The 13,474-nt window shown below is 59.0% G+C and overlaps 3 protein-coding genes across 3 annotated transcripts; 1 reads left to right on the top strand and 2 right to left on the bottom strand.

The window, feature by feature from the left end:
• Window positions 1–61: 61 nt before the first annotated feature.
• Window positions 62–3,153, top strand: PSPN (persephin). Its single transcript, XM_027585255.2, has 2 exons — window positions 62–2,634; window positions 2,734–3,153. Exons 1-2 carry the CDS (start codon window positions 2,385–2,387, stop codon window positions 3,039–3,041), a joined length of 558 nt encoding a protein of 185 aa, XP_027441056.1. The 5' UTR covers window positions 62–2,384; the 3' UTR covers window positions 3,042–3,153.
• Window positions 3,154–3,297: 144 nt separating this feature from the next.
• Window positions 3,298–5,025, bottom strand: ALKBH7 (alkB homolog 7). Its single transcript, XM_027585252.2, has 4 exons — window positions 4,752–5,025; window positions 3,931–4,104; window positions 3,718–3,842; window positions 3,298–3,523 (listed from the first exon to the last, which is right to left on the bottom strand). The coding sequence occupies exons 1-4, from the start codon at window positions 4,953–4,955 to the stop codon at window positions 3,361–3,363; spliced, it is 666 nt and encodes a 221-aa protein (XP_027441053.1). The 5' UTR covers window positions 4,956–5,025; the 3' UTR covers window positions 3,298–3,360.
• A 2,393-nt stretch (window positions 5,026–7,418) lies between these two features.
• LOC113917288 (caseinolytic mitochondrial matrix peptidase proteolytic subunit) lies at window positions 7,419–12,646 on the bottom strand. Its single transcript, XM_027585013.2, has 6 exons — window positions 12,412–12,646; window positions 12,252–12,323; window positions 11,628–11,724; window positions 10,618–10,805; window positions 9,579–9,684; window positions 7,419–7,786 (listed from the first exon to the last, which is right to left on the bottom strand). The coding sequence occupies exons 1-6, from the start codon at window positions 12,595–12,597 to the stop codon at window positions 7,614–7,616; spliced, it is 822 nt and encodes a 273-aa protein (XP_027440814.1). The 5' UTR covers window positions 12,598–12,646; the 3' UTR covers window positions 7,419–7,613.
• Window positions 12,647–13,474: the final 828 nt, after the last annotated feature.

Raw genomic sequence — 13,474 nt, 5'->3', positions numbered from 1 at the left:
CAAATCACCCCGGGCAGTTTTCTCAGCGGAGGTCTCTCCGTCTCATGGGCCCCCTCCCTCTGGAACCTTCCACTGCCCCTTAGAGCCTGTTCCTCTTCGTCCTCAGCCTGTCGCACTCACTGAGCATCCAGCCCACATGGGCACCGTGGGCCGTCTCTCCAGCTCTGGCTTCTGGTTCTGTGTTTAGTTGTAGCTTGTCCCCCTTAACCCATGAAGTGCTTTGTTTCCATGTCTGTCCTCCAGACCTTGAATCATCTTTGCTCCCTTTTCAGATCAGCTGGTCTGTTTTACGCGCCTTGCCGCTAATGCTTTCAATCCCTTCTTTCACGTTTTTGTTTTAAGCATCTGTCTTATTATGGTCTCTGGCAGATAGACACCTGGTTCCTGACACCCGCGGACATCCTGTGTTACCTTCTGATTCCTCTTCACGATCGATTGTTGTGTTTTATAACTTTGGATGGGGACCTGAGGCTGGCTCAGGGCTTCTGTGGGGGCCTCCTGGGCAGTTGGCTTTGTAGGCCAATCCTGCAGGTGCTTTTTGCCTTTGCTCCCTCCCACCAAGGTGGCCCAGGAGCCCTGGGCTGAGCCCGGGTTCTCAGCTGGTGGGCTCTGGCCCAACGTGGCCACGAAATCCCAAACGCTTTTGTTGCTGATGTTGGCACCTGGGCCCTATTTTTCAGCTTTCCAGCGATGTTTCTAGGACTCCCCTTATTTCTAACAACTTAGTTAGGCATTTATTTTATCTCCCGTTGCTGGCGTTCTGCCTTGGGAAGGCTTTTTGAGTTTGTGGACAGTTTTCATTGAGGGAAATGGAATTTGGCCGTGGTGCCACTTTTGAACCCCTGTTCTGTGTGATCTGGCTGGGGTGGGGGCAGGATGTGGGGCTTCTGCCTTGCCCGAGGCTGGATGCTGGGTGGAAAACTTCCCCACCCAGTTCCACAGGCCCTTGGCCGCCGAGCCGAGATGCCAGAGATGACAGGCTAATTCCTAGGAATGTTCCAGGTCCGTTCAGCCTCCCTCCCCATCCTTCCGCCAGGCCTTTTGGGGGCAGCAGGAAAGCAGTGTTGCCCCTGGCCCGGCGATTTTACCCCTGGCCTCCCTGCCACGGGACTGAGGTCTGAGGCCTCCCCAACCGGGCCGGCCGACGTGCCCCAGTGGTTAGGTGCAAGGGCCTTGCGTTCAGCAGCATCTGGCTTAAAATCCTGCCAGTGTTTAATTCTGGGCCACCTTGGACAAGTGACGGTTTTTGTCGGAAGGTGGTCCCAGCAAGCACCACAGTAACCACACCAGCAGGACGCAGACGGAGTTTGGGTTACTCCCAGTCTTGCTAACCCGGAAAGCGGCTCCTGAGGTTGCCTGCTCACCTGCGTAGGACGAGTTCCTGAGCCCGTGTTTTCCTGGGGAGGAGGGAGGTGACTGGCAGTTTCCGGAGCAAAGGCTCAACCGCTGCGGGTTTGCACCCCTCTCCACGGCCTGGGGTGCACATGCGTCGCACACACCCCCCCAGCCGTGGGGAGGCACGCGCAGGTTTTTGCCCCCTGGCTGCAGGCTCCTACCTGAAGTGTTGGCCCGGTCTGACCTACAGGGGCTCGAGCACCTCTTAAAGCGCGAGCCCAAGCTCTTTCGTGCTTCCTTTGCCTCAAAGGGAGGCTTGCTCTCGCAAGCTCCTCACTCGAGCAGCATGTTCAACACTAGACGGGCCGTCTGTCTGTCCTCAGAACCTCTGATTGCCCCCCCTCACAGTGAGGGAGGGCCTCGTTTCCCTGAGGTCACAGGGGCTGGGCATGGAAGTCACTGGAAATTGTTGCCGCCTCTCAGACCCTGCAGGCTTACCCTCCCCTCTCGCCCTTATGCCGGGACGGGGCTGAGGTCCCAGGGGCCTCAGGTGGGCCTCCCAGAGACAGGAGTCCCTGCAGGGTGAGCTTCCTAGCCTTGCGTCCCAGGTTCTTGGCTGTCCCCGGGCCTCTCCCTTTTCCTGTTTTGATGCTTGGCTCAGCCAGGCCCGGAGACAGGGGCATGATGTCTTAATCCTCCAGGTGGCAGCCATGATGGAGGATCCCCGTCAGCTCGGCCACCTGCTGACCTCTCCCCGCTACCCCCCTCTACTTGGTGCACAGTGTGGGGACCCCGGAGCCCTGGCACCACAAGTGGGGAGAGGGTCCCACTGTGGGTCCTCAGTGCCCCCCCCACCTCTTTCCAGAAAGCAGGTGGGGTGGGGGACCCCGCGCCCGCCCTGGGTTGGGCTCTGGCTGCCGCAACCCTCGTAAATCAGGGGTGAAGGGGGTGTCGGAAATGGGTCTGCGGAATGTCTCGATGGGGCGGGGACGGGGTGAGCACTTAACTCTTAGAGGCACAGGGGGTGGGGCAGAGGAACTGGCCTGAGGATGCGGGGTCGTCCTGCCGCTACCGCAGCGGGAACGAAGAGGTTATTTCCCCCGCCCCGGCAGGGGGATAAATTGAGGGTGCGAGGCGTCCCCCACCGCCACGACCCGCCCGCCACGATGGCCACAGGAAGACTCCTACTCTGCGCTCTGCTGCTCCTGTCGCTGCAGCGGGGCCTCAGCAGGGGCCCCGGTGCTTGGGGGGCTCCGGTGGCGGAGGAAGAGCTCCGAGGGACCCAGAGGCCGCAGCTGGGTAAGGAGCCCTCTCCCCAGACCCCTCGTGGCTGCCCAACTCCTTCCTGCCCAGACACCGCTTGCTGTCAGCTGCCCCCTGCCCCCCCCCCCCCCGCAGGTGCCCGCCTGCGCCGAGCCCTGGCCAGCCCGTGCCAGCTGTGGAGCCTGCCCCTACCTGTGGCCGAGCTGGGTCTGGGCTACGCTTCGGAGGAGACGGTCATCTTCCGCTACTGTGCGGGCAGCTGTCCCCGCGGCGCGCGCACCCAGCACGGCCTGACGCTGGCCCGGCTGCGGGGCCAGGGACGAGCCCACGGCGGGCCCTGCTGCCGGCCCACCCGCTATGCCGACGTGGCCTTTCTCGATGACCGCCACCGCTGGCAGCGGCTGCCCCAGCTCTCGGCGGCTGCCTGCAGCTGCGGCGCCTAGGGACGCCTGGCCTGGGGCCCCGCGGCTCCGCGAGGAGCTCTGCGGACTTATTTATTGGAGACCGGAGGGGAGGTGGGCTGCGGGCCGCCCGCGAGGAGCATAATAAAGGAGCTGCGGCCGCAGGACTGTGTTCAGCCAGAGTGTGCCTTCACCCCACCACCTCAGCTCCCAACGCTCGGGGAGGCGGCGGGGCCGGGGGGGGGTTCCGGGGGCCGCCCCTGCTCCGCTCGGCCCCTGCGAACAGCCAGTGTGCCTGTCCACTCTCCAACTTTATTCACAAACACGGTGTCTCCGAGAAGCTGGGGGAAGGGCCTGGGGTTCAGCAGGCTGGGGGCGGCTGCCCCAGCTCCCCTGGTCCCATTCCCTCAGGGAGGGAGCGGCAGATCACAGAGATGCGTCGGCCCCGGGGAACCCGACGCTCCCCAAAAAAGGACTCTTCATCCCGAAGAATCTCATGGGAGAAGTCATAACGGGCTGAGCCCCTGCAAGAGAAAACAGGCTGTGGCAGCGCAGGGTGAGGGCAGCCCCTGCGCCAGGTGGACTGCCTGCCATGGGGGAATGATCGAGTCCGCTGGGAGGGCTGAAAAAGAGAACGTGCTCGACATGCTAGGCGGGCATCTGATAAGCTACGGGGGGGGGGGGGGGGGGGGGGGCGGGCTCCCTGGCTGGGCAGTACCTAAGGATGTAGAGGGAGCCTGGCTCCAGCAAGAGTTCCAGCCACTCCCCTGGCTCCTGGGTGTGTACCAGCCGCATGACGCTGGGAGAGAGTAGGGACAGACCAGCGATGGTGGCTCCACAGAACTGGAAGAGGGGGCATGGTGGCCAGTCAGCCTCTGGCCTGGCCGGTCCACCCCCCGCTGGGAGCTCCAAGGCTCTGGCCTCTGCCCACCTTGATGCTGTCCACGTGCGGCTTGATGTAGCCCCGAGGTTCCAGGTCCAGCACATGCACCGGGGACAGCAGGGTCTGGCCAGAGCTAAAGGCGGCTGCTTGCACGCGCTGCAGGATGGCCCGGCTTGCCTCTGACCAGCGTGACTTTTCCGTCTCTCGGAAACCGTGGATGGCCTATACAGGGAGCTTCGGTCAAACCAGGAAGCACCCAGAGGGAACAGGAAAACTGAGGCACGGGGGGGGGGGGGCGGGGGCGAGGCGGGCAGAGTGCAAAGAACTGGTTTTCCCAGCATGACCTTTGACACCACCCTCAACTTACCACCTTGGTCCTATCTACCCCAAGATCCGGGGTCTCAAACCCCACCCCCTGTCCTACTAGGTCTGGCCTTACTCCTTTGCACCCGCCTTCAGGTTCCAATTCAGTCCCAGAGCTTGTCCCCAGTGCTGGCCCCACCGCAATAGTCAATACTGTCTGTCTCGGCCCACTCAAATCTTCTGTCTCCGCCCCCCACTGGTGACTCTCCCTCATCTTGCTCCACACCTGTTTCGGCCCCTAACCTTGCTCCTGTCCCCCAAACACCTTACAGTTCTAGGTCCGGCCTCCAGCTATGGCCACGCCCTCATCTCCGAAGTGCTTTCCCTGCCCGCAAAGGCCCTGGGCATCAAGACCCCGCCCCGAACTATAGCCCCTTTACAACCCAGTGCCCCACCCCTGCGCCCACCTCTAACGCCACAGGCCCCGCCTCCGCCGTGGCCCCGCCCAGAGCGCCATCCCAGGCCCCGCCCCCACGCGGCCCCGCCCCCAGCGCCGCCGGCCTCACCGCGTCCCAGTGATCGTATTCGTAGCGGCGGCGGCGCAGCTCGGGCTCCAGCTCGCCGCTCAGCGTCTCCTCCTCGGCCGCGCTTAGGAAACCTGGCCGCACCACAGCCGCGTCCCGAAGGCGGCTCAGTACAGCCGGGCCCGAGCCCCGCACCCAGCCGGGCACCGGTAGCGTCCCCAGCGCCAGCCGCCCACTCCCGGCCATAACCCCGGAGCCCGGTCGTGGAAGCGGTCGGAGTCGGGGCTGCGCCCCCGCCCCGGAGCCATTGGCTGTGGCCGCACCGGACCCCTTCAGTGATTGGCCTTCCCCAGAGTCCCGCCTCCCGGCCAAGGCTACTGGTTGCTGCTCGGCTCGCCCTCTCAAGCTCTTGGCTCCCGGTAGAACCCGCCTCCCCCCCCCCCCCCCCGCGCTGTGGGGCGCCATAGACGATGGAGGCCGGGGGGCAGGGCTCGACGGGCTTCGGGGTCAGGAGCTATTGCAGGCTTTGGGCCAAGGCCCCGGTTGTGGAGTCGGCCAGGACTTGAGATTAAGGGAAAAGTCCGCTCAGGCTGAGAGGAAGGGGTCAAGGGCACGGGGTTCAGGGGAGTGACATCAAGGCCATGATCATGGGGTGGGGCCAAGTTAGAGGTTGGGGTCAAACGTTGAAGCCAAGCATCACCCATGCCCCCTCTCAACTGGGTCATTCCCACCCGTGTACAAACAGGCTGGCTCCCACCTTATAAATAAAAAACAAAAAAACCCCTCCTCTTCCCTTAAGCGTAGAATTGACGGAGCACCACTTTGCTGCCCTTATTGGAACATTTAGTGGATCTAGACACGGTTTGTCATCTGCCCCTAACATCACAAAATGAGGGACCACGACACTTTGGGCGCCTCCTGATGGACGTGCGCACCTCCACCTAAGAGGTCACTTGCCAAAAATGGAACCTGAACCCGATCAGACTTACCTAGGTTTATACCTCAAGTCACAGGAAATATGAAGGACAGAGGTCACAGCCCATCCTGATCCAATCATCAAAATTCAGATGGAAAGTCCCCGAGACAAGAGAGTGAATTTCAAGGAAAGAGAAGAAAAAGAGGGAGAGATTGAGAGATTAAGGGGAAGACCCACGGTTAAAAGAGACTTTGGGATATACCTACCAGTTGCAAGGTGCACCTTATTTGGATGCTGATTCGAACCAACTAAAAACATAGAGGTAAACCAGGAAGATTTGGACGCTGGTTGAATATGTGACGATAGTGAAGTATTGTTTTTTTTAGGTTTGCAAATGGTATTCTGGGGGTCTTTGTAAAGATTTATCTTTTGCGAAATACGTTGGAATATTGACCCCACAACCCCTCCAGGGACAGCCACAGGTTCTCAGCTCTCCTTATACAATGAAATTCCTTGAAATATGTGTCCAGCTCCCGTGTCTTCCCGCCCCTTCCCTCTGGGTGCACTCCAGGCTGGCTTTTGGCCCCCACAGCACTGAAAGTGCCCCTACTGATGCCATCAGTGACTTCCACTGTGCCAGATCCAGCAGCCGGTTCTCAGCCTGACTGCTAATTTATCGACATACCGATGATGTCTTTTCCATTTTCATTCCCAACCCTGACCCCAGATTTATCCGCCCCCTGGGATGTCTGAGGCACGTCCAACACCAGAAAGTTAACGTGTCCAAAGTCGACTCCTGATCCCCTGCCCCCACACCTGCGCCTCCCTGCAGCCGTGCCACCCGTCAGCTCTGCCTTAAAACCTGCCTAGAATCTGACCTCTCCTGGCCACCCAGCTGGGGCCGCCAGCCTTCATCTGATTATTCCAAGTCTCTGAACTGGTCTCTGGTTTCCACGCTAGCTGCAGCCCTCCCAGTACTCCATGGCAGCCACAGTCTTCCTGCTTGTCATTTTCTTAGAACCCTCCATGGCTCATCTCCCTCCTTGCTCAATCTACCAGACCTTTTAAGGTCTGTCCTCCTCCCTTTTTTTTTTTTTTAAAGATTTCATTTATTTATTTGACAGAGAGAGACACAGCGAGAGAGGGAACACAAGCAGTGGGAGTGAGAGAGGGAGAAGCAGGCTTCCCGCGGAGCATGGAGCCCGATGTGGGGCGCGATCCCAGGACCCTGGGATCATGACCTGAGCCGAAGGCAGACGCTTAACGACTGGGCCAGGCGCCCCTGTCCTCCTTCCTTTCTGTTCTCATCTCTCCACCGTCCCCCTGCCATTCCACTTCAGCCACGAGCCTCCTCAGGGGCCCCTCCCCTTTGGCAGCCACAGTCCTGCCACAGGGTCTTTGCACTTGCTATGCCCACTGCCTGGACTGCTCTGTCCCTCTCTCACCTTAAACCTTGTTCAAGCATCACCTTCTCAGCAAGGCCTTCACTGGCCACCCCATCGAACGCTGTAACTCTCTCTCTCACACACTGCATACCTCTTTCCCTGCTTTTTCAGGAACTGTCTACCTCCACAAGAATAAGTTCTTGTAGACAGGGATTTTTGTTTTCTTCACGATATGTCGTGGCCTCTAGAACAGTGCCTGAAATGTCCTATTTGCTCAGTAAAGTTTGCTGCAGTTAGGGCTTGGAAGGTCAGAGCCTCAGGGTCACGGTGAAAGCAGAGGAGGCCTCGTGCAGGGCACACGTGTGCAAGCCACGGTGGAGCAGGCAGAGAAGGTGACACAGATGGGGATCAAAGACTACAAAGATTTAATTGAAAATCACAGTGTCTCATTCAAGATACCTGCCCTGAGGGGCAGCCCCAAACCCAGAGTTCCTCACAGGGCCCTTCCAGGCTCAGCAGTGAGGGGTGGGCAGGGCTGTGGCGCCAGCGTCTGACTGGTGCCTGGCTCCCCCGACTTTCCTCTGGAGGGTGAGGTCCCAGCTCTCAGATGCTTGCGGGGGCGGGCTCTGCTGCCGCCACCACTGCCACGGGCTCCTTCTGCACCAGCTCCGGCTCATCCTCACCGTCCTGGGGAGGGTGGACCAGAACCTTGTCTAAGATGCCAAACTCCTGGGCCTCCATGGGGCTCATGTAGCGGTCCCTCTCCATGGCCGACTCTGCCAGGGGAAGCAAGGATGTGTGGGGTTAAGGGCGGAGGCCTGGGGCCAGGTTGGGGTCCCCGTTCTGCCACTTCTTCGCTGGATGACCTTGGCCTTCCCCGCTTGGTGCCTCAGTTTCCCCACTGGTAAAATACCCATTTCCATTTTTTTTTTTTACTGGTTACTGATGTCTAATATACACCCAGATGGTAAGCAGAAGGTGTGAATTTCAGACAGAACATAACCCACATGGCCAGCACCCAGGCCCCTGACCACCCCCTGCTTGAGCCTGCTTCCAGTCACTAACTCCTCCGGCCCAACAGTAATCGCTAGCTTAACGGTGGCCTGACGACATAGATAAGCCTGCTTCTTTTTGTTTTTAAATATGTGGAATCACAGAGTGTTTACTTCTTTTTCCCACCCGGCAATATGTTTCCGAGATTCAGCCCGGCTGCTGTGGGTCGCCGTGGACGGGTCTCTGTCATTGCCGTGTGGGATTCCACGGCGTAAATAAAGCACCAAAGTGCCCGTCCTGCTGCTGTTGGGCATGGGGGTGTCTCCCAGCATGGGGCTCCTACACACAGGGCGGCCGTCTGCGTTCCCGTCCGCAGCTTTGGTGGCCATGAGCGCTCACTTCTCTTGGTTACATGCGGAGCGGGGGAACCGTGACATTTTGGGGGCATTCTGAGCCTGAGCTGGGAGTGTCAGACGGCTTTCCAGAGCGGTGATGCCATCCTCGGTCCTGCCTGCCGAGGGTGAGCGTTCCAGTTGCTCCACATTCTCACTGGCACTGGGTGTTGGGTTTTAGATTTTAGCTGTTCTAATGGATTGAAATGGCATCTCACTGCGGCCTTAAACTGGCCTTTCTCTAAAGACCAATGATGTTATTAAAAAAAAAAAATAGATGGGCAAGGGGTGCCTGGGTGGTACAGTCGGTTAAGCATCCAACTCTTGGTTTCAGCTCAGGCCATGATCTCAGGGCCGTGAGATCGAGCCCGTGTCGGGCTCCACGGTCAGTGTGGAGTCTGCTTGGATTTGTCTCTCCCTATGCCTCTGCCCCTCCCCCCATGTACTGTCTAAAATCTTAAAAAATTAAGATTTTATTTATTTATTTGAGAGCGAGCGAGCGTGAGAGGGCGTAGGGTCAGAGGGGGAAGCAGGCTTCCCATGGAGCAAGGAGCCTGACGTGGGAGTCGAACCCGGGACTCCAGGATCATGACCTGAGCTGAAGGCAGTCGCTTAACCAACTGAGCCACCCAGGTGCCTTATTTTATTTTTAATAAATAAATTTTATTTATTTATTTATTTTTGAGTAGTCTCCAAGCCCAACGTGGGGCTTGAACTCCCAACCCTGAGATCAAGAGTCACATGCTCTCCTGACTGAGCCGGCCAGGTGCCCCTAATGATGTCATTTTAAAATATCATCACTAAAGATGATGAGCAGCTTTTCTTGTATTTCTTGGCCATTTGGAATATTCTTTACTGAGGACCGCGTTCAAACCTTTGGCTTGTTTCGAGGAAGTTTTCGTCAAGATTCTGCTAACGGGTCTCTTTAAAGTGCTCAGGACAGGGGATTTCCACTGGGAGTGATTCTGCATCCCCAGGGGACATTGGGAGGCAGCTCTGGTCGTCACAAACAGAAGGTGCTACTGGCATCCAGTGGGCAGCAGCCAGGGACGCTGCTCCACATCCCACAGTGGCCAGACAGAGGATGGTCCAGCCCTGAGTGTCACAAGGCCTGCCACATATGTGTGTGTGGGTTAAAATAAAGGTGGGCAGGCGGGGGTCCGCCCGGGGCAGGGGCACTCACCGATCACCTGCAGGCTCTGTTTGGTGTGCTTGGCGTAGATGCCGTAGAGCTGCTTCTTGAGTTTCATGATCTCCTCTGCCTGGATGGCAATGTCTGTGGCTTGGCCCTGGGGGGTGGCCCAAGGGCGGGTAAGAGGGAGAAGGTCAGAATGAGCATCAGTCACTCACAGGGAGGCTGGAGAGGTCGTTCAGACAGGTGAGCAGGACTTCTCGAGGCCCTGCACACCCTGCTGCATCTTTGCCCCCAAAATACAGGAAATCTTCCTGTATTTTTTTTTAAGATTTTATTTATTCATTTTAGAGAGAGAGAGAGGTGGGGGGAAAGGGCAGAGGGAGAGGGAGAAGCAGACTCCCTGCTGAGCAGGGAGCCTGATGCAATGCGGGGCTCCATCCGGTGACCCCGAGACCATGACCTGAGCCAAAATCAAGAGCTTAACCGACTGAGCCACTCAGGGGCCCCAAGGCTTCCTGTATTAACTGCATTTTCTGCATGTGGAGCCTCGCCCCTCCCAGGGCAAGCGGATTCCTGGAGAGAGCGGACAGCTCCAACTCAGCCATGAGTTTTCATGGGCAAACCAGCCATCAGTGTGCACACCCTCAACCACCTCCTCCGTGGGGTTCTCATACGCAGGGCCACTGTCCCCTGCCCCTACCCCCATGAGCCTGCTGAGATCATTCAAAGCCAGTCCTGAGTCTGCTGGCCCTGCCTCACTGTTCCTTCCTGCAGAAACCACAGTAAAATCCCTGTCCACTCCCCCCCCTACCCCCTGCTCTCTGCCTCCGGAGCGACCCTGGTGCTTCCCACGTGGCCAAGCATGACGTGGCGTGTGCCCCCCCCTCCACCCCCCGCCTTGGGAACTGTGAGTAACAAACCATCTTCCCAAGGCAGTCCTTTCCTGATCAGATGGCCTCACCATACACGAATCATTGTAAAACCCGTATTTCAAGCACTGACACTCCCCCGTGACTTCTACCCAGTCAGTCCTCCTGTCCAGACAGCACCTCCCATCCCAAAGCAGCCTGCACGGGCCGGCACTCACCCGGGCACCCCCGGAGGGCTGGTGGATCATGATGCGGGAGTTGGGGAGTGAGTGGCGCATGCCCGGGGTGCCGGCGGCCAGAAGCAGCGAGCCCATGCTGGCGGCCTGGCCCACGCACCACGTGCAGATGGGGTTCAGGATGTACTGCATCGTGTCGTAGATGGCCAGGCCCGAGGTCACCATGCCGCCTGTGGGGGAGGGGGGGCAGGGGGGAGTGAGGGGCTGTGCTGGCTCCTCCCTGCATCCTTTCCCTAGCGAAGCCCCTGGCCTTGGGGAGGGCTTGTGTGGAGGCAGCCCCTTAAAGCCGGTGTCACAAACGTGAGTACTTCCAAAGGTAGGGAGGTGACAGCAACGGGTGACACAAACTAAGTGAGGGCAAAGAGGAGAGCGCATGCTCCAGAGTGAGCTGACTGTTAGCACCTGTGCACATGGGCCTAGGGGGGGACCAGATCTGTCACAGTTTCAAGAGAAAGTGGAAGTCGGGGAGAGTGGTGACCGAGAGGGAAGCTCTGGAGCCAGCAATGTCGTCGGTGTCACCTTGGGCAAGCTACCCAGCCTCCACGGTGTCTCCGGCAGACCGGGGATCACTGAACAGTACCTACCACCGGCAGCTGCCACGAGGACCGGATGAGTTCAGTGCCTATAAAACGCCTAAAGTACAGGGCACAATCGGCACTCAGTCAAGATGAGCTATTCTCTTTTGGGAGGGGGACCAGCCAGTGGTGGCAGCTACCAGTTTTAAAATGCTGACCACCAGGTCAGGTTGGTAAAATGTTATGTGTGGGATCAAGGAGACAGGCTCAGCTGCCCGTTTGTGAACGTAGACTTAAAAGCAAGGAACAGGCAACTTTTGGAGGTTTGGAGACCGTTTTGGGACTCTGCAGGAAGCTCAGCACCCTTTCTTCCTCCAGAGGGAGAGTGATCCTGATGGGGGGGGGGTTTCTCTGTCCCCTGAGTCACCTGGAGTGTCCCAGGAAGCGGCCCTGGCCCCCAGGGAAGGCTCTGCTCACCGGGGCTGTTGATATACATGTGGATGGGCTTCTTGTTGCTCTCGGACTGCAGGAACAACAGCTGCGCGATAACCAGGCTGGCGACACTGTCGTCGATCTGCAAGGAAGCGGGGAGGGTGGGCTGGCACAGCTGGGGGGTAAGGAGCCGGCTAAGGGAAGCAATTGTGAGGTGGCTGGGGATGAAGTCAGGGAACAAGGACGGGTGTCAGAGCCCAAGTAAGACGGCTGCAGAGAACTCAGGACCAGGGAGGGGAGGTGGTGAGGGGTGGTAGGGCCCCACGGGGGGTTGGGCACAGGAAGGGGGGAGTCAGTGGGCTCGGGGCAAGGAAGGGAAGGGGTGAGGAGGGTTGGAGAGAGGGATCAGAGCAAGGAATGGGGAGGAGGATCACTGGTAAGGGAGGGAGTCAGCGTGAGGGAAGGGAAACGCAGAGTTTGAAGAAGGGGTGGGGGCCAGCAGAGGGGGCTGAAGGCTTCTGTGCCCAGGAAGTGGGGTGTCAGATTGGGACCAGGGCAGAGCCTTGGCAGTAAGGTCAAGGGGGAAGGGTCAAAGGTCAAGGGGGTTCGAGGAGGAGGGGCGCGTGGGGTCTGGGCAGGCGCAGGGGAGGATCCCGGCGGGGCACTCACCGGACCCATGACACACACGATGCGCTCCCGCAACAGCCGCGAGTAGATGTCATAGGCGCGCTCGCCGCGACCCTGGGGGAGAAAGATGGCGGTGAGGGTCAGGGGCCGGCCCCAAGACCCCCGACTCCCACCCGGGGCCGAGTTCCCGCGGCCGCTGTACCGTCTGCTCCACCACGATGGGAATGAGCGGGAGAGCCCGGGCCGCCGTCGCGTGCAGGCTCCGCTGCAGGGCCACGCCGGTCTTGGGCGTCCGCCGCGGGGAGAACCGGGCGGCGAGGCGAGGCCCCAGCGCGGGGGACCTACCTGCTGCCACCCGGGCCCCCCCAACCAATATTCCGGGCCACATCCCGCCGCAGTCCGTCCCGGCTTCCGTCCGATGGCGGAACTACAACTCCCGGCGTGCTTTGCGTCTAGGGCGCATGCTCACCGGCCGCCCACGTCCCGGGAGCCGGACCGGCATGCTTAGGGGCGGGGCGAGGGAGGGGCGGAGCCCGAAGGGGGAGGAGGTGGAGGGTCTTTAATGCGGCGAGATCTAGTCCTCTCCCCAAAGAATTGGTTATTCCTTAATTTAAAAATCAGCTCCAGGGGCGCCTGACTGGCTCAGTCGGTGGAACGTGCGACTGCATCTGGGGGTTGTGAGTTCAAGTGCCACATTGGGCTAAAGCTTACTTTAATAATAATAATAATAATAATAATAATATAAGTAAATAAAAATCATCTCCATTGTGCCCACTGGGCTGGGGCCTAGCCGAGCTTACAGCTTGGTGGGGCTAACCCGTACAGAGACCTTTCCATTCATCTATGGACCCCAGGCTGTGGGAACCCAAGGATGGGTGTTGCAGACTCTGCCTGGGAGGTCTGTGTGGAAAGCTTTCCTAGGAGGAGTGAGTATTGGAGCTGGGTTTTGAAGGATGGATGGGAGTTTGTTAGGTGGGGAAAGACATTCCTGGCAGGATAAGAATGGGCAAAGGGATGGAAGTAGGAAGGCTCCTGGTAACGTTTGGGACCTCTCTTTTCCTCCAAATCCGCTCAAATGCTGCCTTCTTACAGGTGTCCCCAGAGCCTAGAACGGTGCCTGGCGCACAAACAGATGCTTATCAATGACACTTTGAACCAAGAGGTGATAAGGGAGGAAAGTTAAGAGCTGAGAGCTTTAGAGGCAGCTGCCCCACCTGCCCAGCTGGCTCAACCCATGAAGTGCTGTGTGATCTTAGGCGCATCGT

Source organism: Zalophus californianus, chromosome 1, assembly GCF_009762305.2.
Source record: "Zalophus californianus isolate mZalCal1 chromosome 1, mZalCal1.pri.v2, whole genome shotgun sequence".
Lineage (NCBI taxonomy): Eukaryota > Metazoa > Chordata > Mammalia > Carnivora > Otariidae > Zalophus > Zalophus californianus.
Note: the sequence above shows the minus strand (reverse complement) of the source record. Positions and strands in the feature narration are given on the sequence as shown.